This window comes from Anolis carolinensis, chromosome 3 (genome assembly GCF_035594765.1).
Source record: "Anolis carolinensis isolate JA03-04 chromosome 3, rAnoCar3.1.pri, whole genome shotgun sequence".
NCBI classification, from domain to species: domain Eukaryota; kingdom Metazoa; phylum Chordata; class Lepidosauria; order Squamata; family Dactyloidae; genus Anolis; species Anolis carolinensis.
In genome coordinates, this window is record NC_085843.1 from 41,092,231 (window position 1) to 41,108,926 (window position 16,696).

A 16,696-nucleotide genomic window follows, 5' to 3' on the forward strand; every position below is an offset into this window, starting at 1 on the left:
AAAAAAGAATAGTCTTCTCTGAAAATAAAATACAATGCACAAAAAACAACAAAAACAAAAGAAGGTGGGGAGAATATTGGTATTTTTACTGTCACAGGGGGTTATAAAAATTGGAATTATAATATATCTGGGGTGTGGGGCTTATGCAACAGTATCTGTACAATAAATAATGATTGCTGAAATAGTAATACAATACAGAAGAATTTGAGATGATCTTTATCTTAGTAAAAAAAATACTGTAACTTGAAATGTCAGACTGTTCCTAATGAAATAATACACATGCCTCCAAAAGCTTTTATTTAGAACATTTCCGCCCCATTCAAAATGACATGTTGTAAGTTTCACCGAAGGCTTTAATTTAGAGATATAGCTATTAACCCATCAATCACAAGCAACTGCTCAGTCTCGCAAAAATACTTCTGTATGGAAATGTAAAGGAATCTCACGAAACTTTGGTGGGAAATGGCAAAGTCTGAACAAGGTTAATCAACATTGCCTGGAATAGGACACTGTATTGCTTTATTTTGTAGTTATTTTGCATAAATAAAATAATGCTTCTTATGATAACAGATGTGTTGTATGAAGAAAGAACCAGTGTGGTATAATGGCTAGAACTGGAACAGTTAGACTGGGTCTTGGAAAGTGTGATTTATAATGCTCCACTAGACCAGAGTCAGTCTGGTATTGTGGTTTGAGCACTCGGCTACGACTCTGGAGACAGGGATGCAAATTGCCACTCAGACAAGGAAACCCTTTGGGTGAACTTGGAAAAGCCACATTTTCTCAGTCTCAGAGGAAGTCAAAGGTAATCTCTCTCCAAACATATCTTGCCAAGAAAACTGAAGGATAGGTTCACCTTAGGGTTGCCATATGAAATAACTTGAAGGCACACAACAACAAAAGTGTTTGATTCAGCTGTGAAATTCACTTTCCTTTTAGCTGACATAGTTTTTTTTATCATGTCAGAACATACTGCAAATTGCTTTTTATCATTTGAGAACATACTGCAAGTTGCTTCTGGTGTGAGAGAACTGGTTGTCTACAGAGACGTTGCCCAGGGGATGCCCGGATGTGTTACCATCCTGCTGGGAAGTTTCTATCATGTCCCTGCAAGCAAGAGCTGACAGAGGAGAGCTCACCCCGTCTCGCAGATTCGAATCGAAAACCTTCAGCTCAGCAGCCCAACCTTCAGGTCAGTAGTTCAGCCGGCACAAGGATTCAACCCATTGCACCACCGAAGCATAGTATGACTCCTGAGCGAAGGATTTATTTTGCCCTTGGTTATTACAATTTGGCTTTAGGTATTTTCAGAGCCAGGTTTCAAAGACTGTGTTTATGAAATAGAGCCCATTTACCTTCTCCGTCACTTTCTGAGGCACTGCTCTTCTCCTGAGAGAAATTCTCTAAGATATCCATGGATTGTATTGAACATTTCCGTTGCACTATTTCGGCTGCTTTTCTTTCTGAAGACAGCAGAGAATTCTTCTTCTCCAGTTTATCATAGGGAGTCTCCTCTGGATCAATTCCCTACGAAAGAGCCATAAAGAGCAACTGTAACATCAAAAATGTTTTGTGGTTGCTTATTATTATCTTACACCATGAAAATTCATAATCTCATAGCTTTCCAAGAAGAAGAAAGGAAACAGACAAACAAAGAGCACATTAACACACAGGAATGAACTCATGAGCATTTGTTCAAAACATGCTTTACCTGTAGCAGACTGTAAGAAACATGTTTCAGGTATGCAAGGTTTTGTGCTTTGTTGCCATTTCCTTTAAAATGTAAACTGCCTATAAAACATTCTACCATATATAGATTTCCATATGTATACCATCCACAAACAACAGCACTGTGCAGTTTACTTTCATTTAATGGGGCTTGCACACAGTCACTGGTTTTTTATATATTTGTTATATATATATGTTATATATTTGTTATATATATATTATATATTTGCCAAAAAAGAGCTAAAAACTATCACAAGTTTGTTTCTCCCACCCCACTTTTCAAAACATGTTCTTCTCAAGTTATCTAATGTAGGGGAATGGTGATTCATTTTTTAATATTCAATGTGTAAGGGACAGGTGCCATATTTTTGTCCATTAGCTACAACTGTTTATTTCTTTCCTGGAAACTCACCAAGGAACTGGAACTGGACCAGAACTAAACAGAGAGTGTTCTGTTCAAGGACTATGTATAGTTCCAGGTCTCCCCAAGAGGCCTGGATAGACGTTACTATTATAAGATAAGCTTTATTTCTAGTAAATGATGCAGCAGATAGTATACAGCAGAGAACCAATGAAGTCCTTTTATTGATGGGACTCATATCCCCTGACAGTAAATAGAGATCAAATTCCCCATACATGGCTGTACAGAGATCTTGTACTGGACTGGGACCCTCAACAATTGATTCAATATGGACTCGTAACAGTTACACAATGCAAGAGCGAACAAAGGAAATTAAAGTGTGCAATCATGACACACCCATGATCTGCCTTTCCAATAGCTATGAGAAATGTGTAAGCAGCTTAGTAGCAGAGAAAAATCCAATCTCTGGGCCCATTCTCAGTTTTCATATATTTCCCCAGACTTAAGACAAGACAAATTAATTCCAACAGTATTGAAATGATAATACAGGCTGCGCATCCCTTATCCAGAATTCCAAAATCCAAAACATTCCAAAATTGTCCAAATGGATGGTTGAGATAGCGGCAACTTTGCTTTCTGAAGATCCAATGTATATAAACTTTGTTTCAGGTACCAAAATATTAAAAATATTCTGTATAATTATCTTTGGGACAAGTGTATAAGGTGTATATGAAATGTGAATACATTTTGTGTATAGATTTGTGTTCCAACTCCAAAATCTCTATTTATATGCAAGGATTCAAAAATCCATAATCCAAAATAATTCTAGTCCAAAGCATTTTGGAAAAGGTATATTTAACCTGTATTTGTCAACTACCTTGAGTGTCTTTTAGCAAGACTAAATAGAAATTTAGTACCATATATACTCAACTCTCAGTTGAAAACTCTAAAGCGATCTCATGATGCAAGTATAGGCAAACACAAGTATTCCAAATACACAAAAAAATCTGAAAGCCAATAATTTCAGACAAGACATACTCAACCTGAACGAATTCTAAACCTTATTAAACTAAAATTTGGCCCCATGCATTAGGCTATGACTATGGAAACCTGGGTTCAAATCCCCACTCAGACATAGAAACCCACTTGGTGCCCTTGGATAAATCACATGCTCTCAGCTTCAGGAGAAGGCAAAGACAGACCTCCTCTTAAAACACCTTGCCAAGAAAACTAAATAGTTTTGCCTTATGATTGCATAACTTGAAAATGACTTGAAGGCACACAACAAGAACAACAACATTAACAAGGACTTCAAAACCCATCTGCCAGGTGGCAAAGGTTCAACTCACTATGGAGAGACATTTATATTTATCTATATTGCATTTTAAGGGTTACTGAGAACTTATATGTAAAACAGCTTGGGGAAACATATGGGGGAAAGTGCTACATAAAATCCTGTTTATTACAAATGATGCTGAAGCAAAGTTAAGTTGTTGCCAATTTTTGCACAGCACTGGAGGTTTAGGGAATTCTAAATTAAAGCCCTGAACAGAACGTCCCTATATTTTTTAAGGTAATGAGAGTTCTGCAGATCAGTAATGATAGAAGCTTCAACAGTATAAAATGACAAGAGAAAAGCATTTCATACTAAATGTGGGAGTAAAAGCAGATAGGGATATGATATAGCATTGACAGAATAGGCACTCTAGAAATATGCTTTCATGTTTGTTGAGCACTTTCAAACCTCAGCTCAAATTGCACATATGCTCACAATAATCAGAATATAAAACTTTAATTTCCTCAGATCATGAAGACATTCTTCTGCTTCTGTGCTTTCCATTAAATTGGTAAGCTATGAAATAAATTTCTCTAGTAATTAATATCAGCAAGCATTCATTTACAAAACTTGTTATGCTATAGAAAGTGGATGAACAGAATTAATTTCAGTCCATTTTATGACCAAACCCACTCTGCTGAAATGTAACAACAGTAAACTAGTATCTAAACCTCTGAAATCCTAAAATCCACCAATTAGAAAAGTAGTTTCATTTAAACTAGATGGACTTGTTTCTGAATAGATACAACAAGGAAGATTCGAAAGAATGCCTTTTCAGCCTAGTTATGTAACATTCCTAGAAAGCTGTTCTACAATTAACACTTTCAAGAATCACATAAAGCAGAATGCAGCGTTATAATTCTCCCATAAATACTAAAGCAATATAAAGCAAAGCACATGCTTTCTAGATGCCTTGTTTTCAAAGGAATTTGCCATAGCAGCACCAGATCCAGTAACACTCCCAATGGGTTAAGGTTGGGCGTAATGCAGCCATTACTCCTGATAATTCGTTCCTTCTGATTTATCAGAACATGAGTCTGATACACAGAAGGTTATATTAGTTTATCTTTGCAATGCTTACATAATCTTTTTTAAAACAAACTATCTAAGACTGACTACAAAAACAAAGTTAAAGATCTCAGACAGTTGAGACAACGCTGCATTTTACTGAGTTTTTATTCAAATTAATAGGGGTTTTATATGCTGTTTTATTTATATTTGTCTTATGTAAATTGTCATCTTTATTGTTTTATTGTATTTGTGTATTTTACTGCACTATTATCTGCTTTTGTAAGCTGCCCCAAGTCTTTTCTGGGAGATGGTGGTGGGATATAAATAAAGTTATTATGGACATAAAGACAGAATATGACACAGCAAATGAGATATATATATACTGGATTTCATATCACAGAATCACAAGTCGAATACTTCCCAAGTGTTTAGGACTGTATGATGTCTTTTCGGATGATGTACATAGATCCCAGTAAGGTGACCTTTTGCAACTGACAGATCGTAATTTTGTCAATGTTTATTGTTTGCAAATGCCAGCTGAGATCTTTTGGCACAGCACTCAGTGTGCCAATTACCACTGGGACCACCTGTACTGGTTTCAATTTTGAGGTCCTGATAACGGTTGAATTTTTCTTGTTGTTTTTGTCAATTTGACTGTCACCTGGTATGGCAACATCAATAATTCAAACTTTTTTCTTTTCCACAATTGTGAGGACTGGTATATTGTGTTTCAAAACTTAAGAATAATAAATAACAAATAATAAAAAGATTATTATTATTATTATTATTATTATTATTATTATTATTATTATTATTATTGCTGCATGCACAGACCTCACCGTAATACCAGATTTACTCATTGGCTTTCAATAAGATGCTGTTGTTGGCTTCAGCTTCATAAGAAGGCAACACTAAGCTACACAACACAGTCTGTTATATCCCAGCTACCTTTGGCCCCTGTACCTGACCCTGGGTTCGCCTTTGACCAGGATGAAGAAGATGTTGATATTTCTCCGAGTCAGCAAGACTCAATGAATTTGCAGCTGCCATTTGTTGACGATACACAGCCAGCTCTAATTGAAAGGGAGAGTGTTGTGGATAACTCTACTCCCTTGCCAGATGTCTCTAGCTCACCGGAGTCTGTGTCCTTCAACCGGAGAGAGTATCTAAACAAGCAGAGATCTGAGAAACAAACGCGGAGGAGAAGTGCCCGCTTGGCTGAGCGTGGAGACTCTCTCTAGAAGCCTTTCCCTTGGGAACTTTGGGGAGGAAGGATCCCCTTTTTGGGGGAGACTCTGCACTTCAATAAAAGTTTTGCTCCCAGTAGTTTTCCTTGCGGTGTCAACGTTGCTTACCACTAAGAAGGTGCATCGTCTCCAGTTTCCAGCTCCTTGACTCAAGCGGCCAGCAGGTGCCGCGACTCACGAGTAAACCCGGATTTAAGTCTACTTTCCTGTCTTTTCGTGAACCAAGATTTATTTCCACGATCTCAAGTTCCTGCCTTGCTTTTAAGAACTATTCTTGAACATTTGGACCCTGCTCATCTGCCTAGCTTGCTGACTTAATTCCCCAGACTTTGGACTCTAATACTGGACATATTCCTTGACATTTCTGGACTATTTTATACCTTTTCTTAAAGGGCTATTGCTTGCTCAACTCTTCCACCATTTCATTTTGGGATTATTATTTGCTTTAATAAAGATATTAAAAGATTATTGGTCTCTGTGTTTGTTTTCAGTGCTCTCGCTGCCTGGGCTGCAACACAGTCAGTTCAAGAATAAAATAATGAGCATTGAAATATATTTTGCAGGTTTTAAAAGTGGTTATGTCAAAAGAGGCTCCCCCATTTCAAAAACAAAGCCCACAATGAATACAGCATCAGGTATGTGTTCCACTGAAGCAGGAAGGAAGCTGAGCAGCTTACTTCTCTCAGAGTGTTTTCCTTAAGCGATTCTGTTTCAGCTTCAAGTATCTGAGCAATGGCTTCTTGGATTACGCCATCTGCTTTAGGTGTCTCCTTCTCCCCAGATTCATCGCAAAGGCTAGACCTGTCAGGGACAGAAACAGTCCTATGGTTAACTTACACCTATCCCATTAGCATCAATGACAGCATTTTGGAATTTCAAAGTTCTTAGCACAGCATTATCTGCTATAACATCTGGTCATTCTAATATCAGGTGATTTCATGTCTCTTACTATATTTCTGAGGAAAAGCCAACCTTTCAGACTTTGTCAAAGAGAAAGAAAACCAGTCTGTGTTATAGAAAGAAGAACATTTCAGTTTTGCTGCTTAAGTAAAAGGTTTTGATCGTGCTAGCAAACCTATCTTACAAAAACAGTTAAGACAAGATTTTCCCCCTCATAACTATCAAGCCAACATTTATTATTTAAATAGTTTATAGCCCATCCGACAAAGTGCAACATCTACCACACAAACCATATAACATAAACAAAATTAATTAAAAACAGATTAACACCCAAATAATGATGATGATGTGGGAAAAAAGATAAATATTTCTGAAAAACATCTGATATTTTGAAGAACCTGTTATTAGCAAAACAAACAGATCTTAGAGTTTCCAGTGTAAGGCAAAAGGGATAAAAACTAACATTGCTCAAACTTGATACAGTATGGGACCACATGACTCTTCCTGCTAGCTGTGCAAGAAAACAATTATATTATGTCCACATCAGAATATAACACTAGTAGGAGAAGAAACCATGCCCATTCATTTCAACGTAGTATTTTCCCTTCAAATAATAATGATCTAACACATGTCTTACTAGGTTGCTGTGAGTTTTTCAGGCTGTATGGCCATGTTCCAAAAGCATTCTTTCCTGACGTTTCACCCACATCTATGCCAGGCATCCTCCGAGGTTGTGAAGTCTGTTGGAAACTAGGCAAGTGGGGTTTATATATCTGTGGAATGTCCAGGGCAGGAGAAAGAACTCCTGTCTGTTGGAGGAAAGTGTGAGTGTAGCAGTTGGCCACCTTTATTAGCACTGAATGGCCTTGCAGCTTCAAAATCTGTCTGCTTCCTGTCTGGGGGATTTCTTTGTTAGGAGGTGTTTGCTGGCCCTGATTGTTTCCTGTCTGGAATTCTACTGTCTTCTGTTGTTCTTGACTTACCGTCCTGATTTTAATACTGGTAGCCAGATTTTGCTCATTTTCATGGTTTCCTCCTTTGTGTTGAAATTGTCCACTGGACATTCCACAAATATATAAACCCCACTTGCCTAGTTTCCAACAGACCTCACAACTTCTGAGGATGTCTGCCATAGATGTGAGCGAAACGTCAGAAACAACTGCTTCTGGAACATGGCCATACAGCCTGGAAAACTCACAGCAACCCAGTGATTACGGCCATGAAAGCCTTTGACAACATATCTCTTGCTGCTCAATGAACTCTGGGAGTATTACCCACTTCCGTTGACAGTAAGCAGTAAAAAGGTAAACTTTTCTTCACATACAAACTTGACTAAAAGGTAGATTTTTTAAAAAAACAAACTCATAAGACTAACTATCATAACATCTGATATTATGAAGTCTCCCAAAAACTAAAAACGATATGACATTTGAAAAGGACATATAGTATCTCCAAAATGAGAAAAGCCAGTTGATAAACATGCAGTGAAAGATGTTTTCTCAGTCTAGAAATCCACTTCGTTTTGAAGATACTATATGACCTTTGAAAAGGATATATAGTATCTTCAAAATGAAGTGGATTTCTAGACTGAGAAAACATCTTTCACTGCATGTTTATCAACTGGCTTTTCTAATTCCAAACTGGCCAAAAAGCTTCTCCACCTGCAACACTTTGAAAGCAATTTAAGTGTTGTTAATTCTAGGCCACACTCAGTTATGTGCCTAGTTTGCCTAGCAGCAGCAACATAACTATGTTTACATCAGAAGTGCCATACATACTTTTGAATGTATTTGGGTAACACATACCAAATAAGGAACATTTAATCTGTACTTACTGAACAAGGAATGCTACCAATGCCACTATAGGTACAAGTTTTTCTGCATAACCAAGAGGTAAATCTATAAACTAATGAACAATTATGTGTGTATGTGTGTCGGTGGGAGAAATTACACCTCTTTCATACCTTTAAGAGGAAGATGATCTTGCAAAGAAAACATCTATCATCTACAAACTACCCAAACAAAAGCCTTAAAGGCAACTTTTCAAATAATTCATATAAAATTGGTCACCAGTAAATGGTAGTAATTTACATTATCTTCTTACCTTGACAGTGCATTCTCCTCAGGTGATGAGTAAATGTTTTCCATCTCTTCTGCATTCAAGCCCAGCTCAGGACCATAGCTTTGCTGCACAAGCTGCCAAAATTCCTGTTTGGTCAGTTTCTGGAAAGCAGAAAGCAAAAAATTGGGTAGATTTTGATCACATTCAAAGATATTTTTTCTAAATTCAGACACTGTATAAATGGCAGTAAAAATCCTCCTTTTAAACCGATGAGTCCCAGATTGCGTATTAGTATTAGCAATCTGTGTTTCACAATATTCAATTGATATTTGTAAATGAAAATGAGACAAGAAATTAATTAATTTTTCAATTTGAATGATCGACCAATGCAAAAGCATCATAAGTGAAGGAACTTTTACATTAACTGTAAGACCGTACTCTGCCAGTCTTCCTTACATATAGCTGTTGGAATCCAAGGTCACTACAATGTTGCCCCCTCCCCAATTCTTGAAATAAAAAACCCCAAGCCACTTTCACTACTCTGAACAGCTGTGCCCTCTCCACTGACATCAGTTGCACAACAATGCTGCAATCCTTCTTTGACAGCTGTCTTCAGGTCAAGTAGTTTCTCCACTGGGTTGCTAAAGGGGCCCTAGTCTAAGGATAAACGTAAAATAGAACGTGAAGGAAAGCAATATGGGTGGGAGATTCACTAATTGCACCCTTATGCAAGAAATGTAGTCTTTGAAGTACAGAACTCTTTGAGTCCAAGAATTTGTTGAGTAGTGGAAATGAATACAGCTCACACTCTTTATATACAAAAAGTTAGCCTTGGTTCTACAAGTGCCTTCATTCTACTAGCATACGATGTAGCAGGAGATGGGGAAGAATTCTGTAGCAGAATTCTGGTTAAATATTGCTAACTAGTTATTGCTAAATACCATATTTCATTGCACAATAGTCGCCATCGCATAATTGTCGCAGCCCCCTTTTGAGGAAGACAAAATAAGACTCCAACCCCAGTACAGGTCACCAAGCTTATGGAATCTCTGTTAAAAAAATCTCTGATCACATGTTGACTTTGCCTTGGGTACTAACCACTAAGCATGTTCTTTGTTATTTCCTATCTTGCAAAATAAATATCTTCACACACCTATTTTGCAAAGGATGTATAATGATTACATATTCTATTGGAGTTAAGCAGTGCATATAAGATGTGGGCAATGCTCACATACTCAAAACAATATTCCCTTTGTTGGTAGTTACCAACATACACCAGAAACATTTTGAATTTTTCTGACTAGCATTTACCCTAATTCAAAACGTATGACTACTAAGCTACAGCTGCTACATTACATAATGCTAAACACAGGTATAAAGTCATGAGTGCAAGCAGAAAAGGTCTGACACACTTCCCATGCACCTTTGATGAGGAATAAAGCAGGGTCTTACTTCATTTTGACAAATTCCTGGCATATAAGGATAATGTAAAATAAAATTTGGTTTGTTAAACTGACCAGTTAAATAAACCTGAGTGAACTGACTTCTAATTAAATGGTTGATTTATTATTTATTTACCATATTTCTATCCCACCCTATCTCACCTCAAGGGGGACTCAGAGCGGATTACAACTTGATTCCTGGTATACCAAAAATGTGACTAGGTGATAAAAAGTTTATGTATTTTGAGTGCCTATAACTAACAAATGTATCACAAAAAACTAGAAAATATTTATCTCTGTTTACTGTTATCCCCCAAATGTATCTTTTACTACTGCCACCGAATACTATTGATGAGATATACATCAAGTTATTCAGGGAAAGCTATTTTATAGATAACTAAAGAATTCCCCTAAAGCAGTGTTTCTCAAAGTATGCTCCTCCAAATGCTTTGGACCTCAGCTCCCAGAAATCCCAGCTAATTTACCAGCTGTTAGTAATTGTGGGATATTGTGGGCTCCTTCTTTGGATGCTTTTAAGCAGAGGCTGGATGGCCACCTGTCGGGGGTGCTTTGAATGAGATTTTTCTGCTTCTTGCAGGGGGTTGGACTGGATGGGCCATGAGGTCTCTTCCAACTCTACGATTCTATGACTCTATGATTCTATGAGTTTCAGCTGAAGGACAGCAGGCACAATATTATTATGAGATTGGTTATATGTACCCTATGGAATCACCATGGATTTCTAAAAATAAAACAGCAATATAATCATTTTGGTTAATAAATTATTATATTTAATGAACTAAAGCGTTACCTATTATTCAATATTTGGATTGAATATCCTAGAATGTAAAAATATGAAACCACAGAGAAATAAAGACATAATTTGAAATCATATAATATAGCAGTTACCTTTCTGTACCTTAAGAGGTCTAGATCCTAGAAAGTGGCAGGATGGGAGAGCATTTATTTATTTAAATTATAAACTACCCTTCATTTATAAGGGATACCAAGGTCTTATACAGTTTATAGGAGCAAACCAAAACAGAAATTATACAATTATAAAAGCAGTGGCAAATAAACTGCATATTTCTCCTACTGATGCTACTCAAAGAAAGATGTCCTTCTGAAGATAATAATGCATGGAGAATGACATGAGAGAAGGTGCTTCTGTGGGTAATTTGAGCCCCTCAAAACTGTATAAATACTATCCTGAGTTTCATTATAAAATCAGCAATAAATCAGGGATGAGGTAATGAAAAAGTATGAAAGTAGTTTTGAATAGAATAAGGACCAAAGAGACAACAAACAGAGCATCGGACAGCGATTCGATCAAGCATAGAAACAGAAAGTCTCTTAATGAATACTAGATGCAGCATTAGCACATTTGTTCCCAATTGTATACCACTCCATTTGCTTTCAATATGCTTTTGTGTATATCTGTAAATAAATTACACTCATTTAAAAGGAAAGCAAGCTTTGTAGCATCTCTTAGCTCAGAGAAATGAAGAGTACTTAACTTCAAGAGGGCTGCTTCTTTGAACATTAATTTCAGACTGACATATAAAAGTTAACTCATAAGCTCAAATTATTACCCTTTTCTGAAACACAACAGGGTTACACCCTTCTTTTTTCTGTTATAAGTAACAGATTAAAACATACTTTTATTTTTCCTTCATATTGAAAGATTTCTCAGTAAATCTGGTCAATTCACATACAGATTCTAGAATTCTTACTTGCAAATATATTTTTATTTTGTGAGGCTTTAACTTTGGGTCACTGCCACGTTTTATGAGCCAGTCATGTTTGCTGTGGTAACTATATTAAACACCCAGGATACTTTTGGCATAGCCACCTGGTCGGAATATTTACAGAACAAAGCATGGTCCTAAACACAAAATAAACAAGTGCCACAATATTGTAGTAAACTAAGAATCCTTGGTGCACCCCCATTACATGTTAGGGCTTGGTGTTTAGAGTAATTGGCATTAGTGTTTTAACAGAAAACAGTACCACTATTGAAAGTGTTGTATCCCTCCCTGATTTGACATTGTGGCATACCATACCATACATAAAGCCAGAAGCCATAGTAATTTGCCATTTTTATATAACATGTGCCTTAATTAATATTTCAAGCTGTTCTAAATAAATAGAACACGAGAAAGCAGGGCTGCGCTGCAAAGTTATACTTCTGATATCACACGTATTACATGGCTCTGTACTAGGAGGTTCACGCAAGAAATATGAATATCTCCTCCTTCCAATGTTGGGGAAACTGGCAATACTACTTTTAGCTATCTCCAATGAAAGAATTAACATGATGCTCTGATACACACTGATTCCTCCTAGAAGACAAGAAAGCTAGGACTAAGTCGAATGACTAAGATGTGGACAACAGGTTTTAAGAGTTATTTTTTCTGAGATGTTCTCAAAGCACTTTGCCATCAGTTGTACTATTGTGCGTTCCCCAATTCCTAAGTTGCAAGTTACAAGGATATGACTATGGAGTATAGTTTCTTTTATGCACTGACCACTTTTAATGACAGAAATGCAAGAAAGCATTTTTCTTCACATGCAGGATCACAGAATCCATACCAAATCTATTTATCTATCTAAAATACACACAAACCGCTTTTCTGCAGAGCACAGGTTCCGAATCACATCCCAGTAAGTGATTGGCTGCCTACTGGGAAAACAATTAGGGCAACATTAAAGCTTTTTTGTCAACTCCTCAACCTTGACTGTCCCATCCTAATAATATTCATTCACAGTAATTACAGGCAGCCAAATGATCAAGGCTACAATTAATCCTTCATTAGTAACATCGCTAGATGGGCCTAACCATCCTAAAGGCACTAGATCCCATTTAATCTCAGAAGTGAAGCAGTGCCAACTTTAAGTGACACTTGGATGGAAGTCCACCACCAGCTATCAGGTACTATAGGATACATTTTAGAGGAAGGAACTGGCAAAACTATTTATATTGTGAGGCACCTCACAATACAAAGGAAGCGAAATAAAAATAAATGAAAATACATGATTTCTGTATATAAATTAGGCTTGTACAGATAACATCTTTCAGACATCTTTTTCTCCACAAAATAGTCCCTTCACAGCACTTTGGGATGATTAAAGACAAGTGAAAGGTTCAAGACTATCACTACTATATAGAGGAATATTAATTTTCTCCTGCAGCGTGAAGACTTATTCATCTTTACCCATGAAGATGAACTAGTCAAGAATGTACATCTTTGATGAAGAGAGATGGAAAGACAAACAGAAAAATTTTGGTTGACTGAAAAGTAGAATAAAGACATTAATCTACCGTGTAGAGCCTAGAGAAGAGCTTTACAGTTACCTTTTAAACACAAATAATAAACAAATTTGTATTACAATGAAAATCTGGTTCCAAGATTTTAAACTAGCAGACATTCCATACCCAATATTTTGAACCTGTTCTTGTATTATTTACCTGCCATCCTCTGCATGAGAAGGGAGCAAACTCATACATTTGCAGTTCGAAATGGTAGGCAACTTCATACTGACAGTGTGGAAACTGAACACCTCATCAGGTCAAAGTAGCAGAGTTAACTTCAGGGCTAAAGCAGCCTTTCCACCTGTGCTATTATTCTGAACTTCCTGAAGTGCCAATGGGCTCTTTTTTCAAGCTTACGTGGCTTCGAAGTGGTTTCCAGGCTGTACAGGTGGAATCTAATAAAAAATGCCACAGACTCTGCTATATAATCTGACCAAGATCATGGGACATCCAAGATGCCATTTGGGAAGAAAAGTAAAACCAACCAGCACAGCTTCAGTCCTGAGAGCGAAAGAGCTCCACTTATGTAACTTCCCCGTATAGGAACTTTGCACACTGTTGACAAGTAGGCAGGTCTGCTTTCAGAATTAGAAACCGTGCTTTGCTTCTGCTCAGTTCTTGGGCCCCTCCCACTGAGGAAACAGGTAAGTACAGTTTGAGAAGGCATCCTGTCTCAAGTTCCTTCGAATCTCTCAAGCACTTTCCCCACCCCACTCCTTTCCCCACCACACAGAACACCTGGTAAGCATAATGGCTTAAACTGATTCTCAAGGGAAATTTTGGTCTGCTCTTTATATACAATTCACTTCAAAATACCTGATATCTTTCACGCTGTTTCAGTGTTTTAAATCTGCTTAAGCTAATGTTGCTATTGGCTACAATCAAAGCCGGTCAAACTACAGTTTTTGCAGTGGAAGAACCTGAATGGCATTCCTGGGCAAAGCTTCCTCGTTGCGTGTCCCTTAAATTCTTTTACCAACATGCACATACACATCTTGCGACAGCAGGCTATAATATAGAAGAAAGACATTTGACTAGAGTGCACAAGTATTTCTGGAAATGCAAATATACCATGTGAATGTGACACATGCTGGTCATCAGCACCCACAATACGCCTTTTGTCACATCTGCCCCTCATCTTTCTCATCTAGATTTATGAAGATTTTTTTTACATTATGATTTATAATGTGTTATTACACCATACAATTTTATTACCTTACTAGCTTGGGTACCTGGCGCTGCCTGGGTTATTAAAAGAAGCAATTTTTTTATTTTACAAAATGCGTAAGATTGTGATTGTACTACAACTCACATCATGCCAGTTTAACCCCCTGAAACTCTATCAATACTTGAAGTTTGTCATGTTGGGCAAATGTGCTCTAGATGCTTCCTCGGTGGGATTCAGTATGCTTCCCAGCTGCAGGATGAAATGGGTCAGACCCGTCGAATCCCTCCAGTACGTTCAGTTGGTCAAGCAGGTTCTGTAAGCCAAGTTAGGTCCAGATCCATCATCAGTGGGATTCTGAGTGCTCTTTGATTACAGGTGAGCTATAAATCCCAGTACCTACAACTAACAAATGTCAAGGCCAATTCCACCCGAACTCCATTAGTATTCAAATTTGGGCATATTGGGTATGTATGACAAATTTGGTGCAGATCCATTGTTGTTTGCATTGACAGTGCTCTCTGGATGTAGGTGAACTATAATTCCTATAAATAACATGAATTTCCCCCAAAGCCCACCTGCATTTTTGCTGGTCATGAGGGTTGTGTGTGCTAACTTAGGGCCAGAGTCATCGTTGGTGGGTTCCAGAGTGCTCTTCGATTACAGGTGAACTTTAAATCCCAGGACCTACAATGGCTATAATTCAAGGTGAATTCCCCCCAAACCTCTCCAGTATTTTTCTTTGGCCAGGGGATTCTGTGTGCCAAATGTGGTCCAGGTCCATTGTCATTGGAGGTCACGGTGCTCTGACTTTACGCAGGGTGAACTACAACTTCCATCATGTGGAGTCAATCCCCCAAACTCCTCCAATGTGTTTAGTTGCTGCTCAGTTCTGCTCTGTTTGTTATGCAGACAGAGTTGAAAAGAGTAGGAAAGGGTTAAAGGAGAGGCTACTATACCCACAGCTTGCATACCACATAGTCATATCTGCTCCACACATGACTTAGGAGGAGTTCTTTCAAGACCTATGCTACTACTGCTGCTGGTACTTGTGGAAGTCTTACTGGGTAGTGGGGAAAGATGCTTTCACTCAGATCTTTAACTACCTGTACTTGTTCAACAAGGAAACTCAAGACTTGCAGTGTTGACCTTCTACTCACTTGTCTTGCTTCAAATGACACAAGTACATACACCCATTATTTCTCTCCCCAGTCCCTTTCTTTAAGCCCTATCTTTTTGGTGAACCAGCATTGTACAATTACAGCAGATACATTGAATCTTACTTTGGGCTGGTTGGCCCTGGAAGCAACTAGGAATTAGTGGGGAACAGGGACTTTACTTAAAACCACCCAAGATAAATAAAAATGAACTTTCTCCTCTCATAGTGCTGCTTGCCCTGACATTTGACTCCAACCAGAGGGTCAAAAGGAGCACAGCAATTCCCTCAGGCCCCTTCTACACTTCCATATAATCCAGATTATCAAAGCAGATTATCCACATTTTCTGATTTTAATTGGATTACACTACGATGTAATCCAGCTCAAAGCAGATAATCTAGATTTTATATGGCAGTGTAGAAGGGGTCTCAGTCTTCATCCAGTGCCCTGAGAGCTGACAACTCTACTTCCAAGGCACGTGATATGCCCCACAAGTAGTTTTGCTTGAGGTCTTTGAAGAACATTACTTATCTGAAGATGTATTATTTCTTATGTTTTATGAATGGTACACCTTTTGGCATGGGCTAACATTACAGTTTATCTACAGAGCCAGTATGGTATAGTCAATTGAAGGTTGAACTAGGACTCTGGGAGACCAGCTTTCAAATCCTTGCTCAACCAAAATGACTTTGGTCTTGCTCTCTTGGCCTCAAAGGAAGATAATGTCAAACTTCAACCCAACTAAATGTCAGGACCCAGGCTGCAGAGCACCAATAACCATACACAGAGGCCAGAATCTATCTAATATCTTTATTGTAGGAGTATATAAAGTTAATAAAAACAAGTGTAGAAAATAGTCCAGAAGTAGACCTTTCAGGAAAGGTCAAAATTAGTCCAAAGAAACAATGTCCAATATGAAATATTAAGGTCCAAAGTTGTAATCCAGTAACCGAAACACTCACTTGCCAAGCAAAG

General features: G+C 37.7%; 1 protein-coding gene across 3 annotated transcripts in view; it reads right to left on the reverse strand.

Moving 5' to 3' along the window:
• gramd1c (GRAM domain containing 1C) overlaps positions 1–16,696 on the reverse strand; it is an 81,666-nt gene that overhangs the window by 16,883 nt on the left and 48,087 nt on the right. For all 3 annotated transcript variants that reach the window (XM_008107876.3, XM_062974761.1, XM_062974762.1), the window contains 3 exons: positions 8,687–8,805; positions 6,361–6,484; positions 1,356–1,527 (listed from right to left, as the gene is read on the reverse strand). In XM_008107876.3, coding sequence (XP_008106083.3) covers positions 1,356–1,527; positions 6,361–6,484; positions 8,687–8,805 — 415 coding nt within the window. The remainder of the gene's footprint in view (positions 1–1,355; positions 1,528–6,360; positions 6,485–8,686; positions 8,806–16,696) is intronic.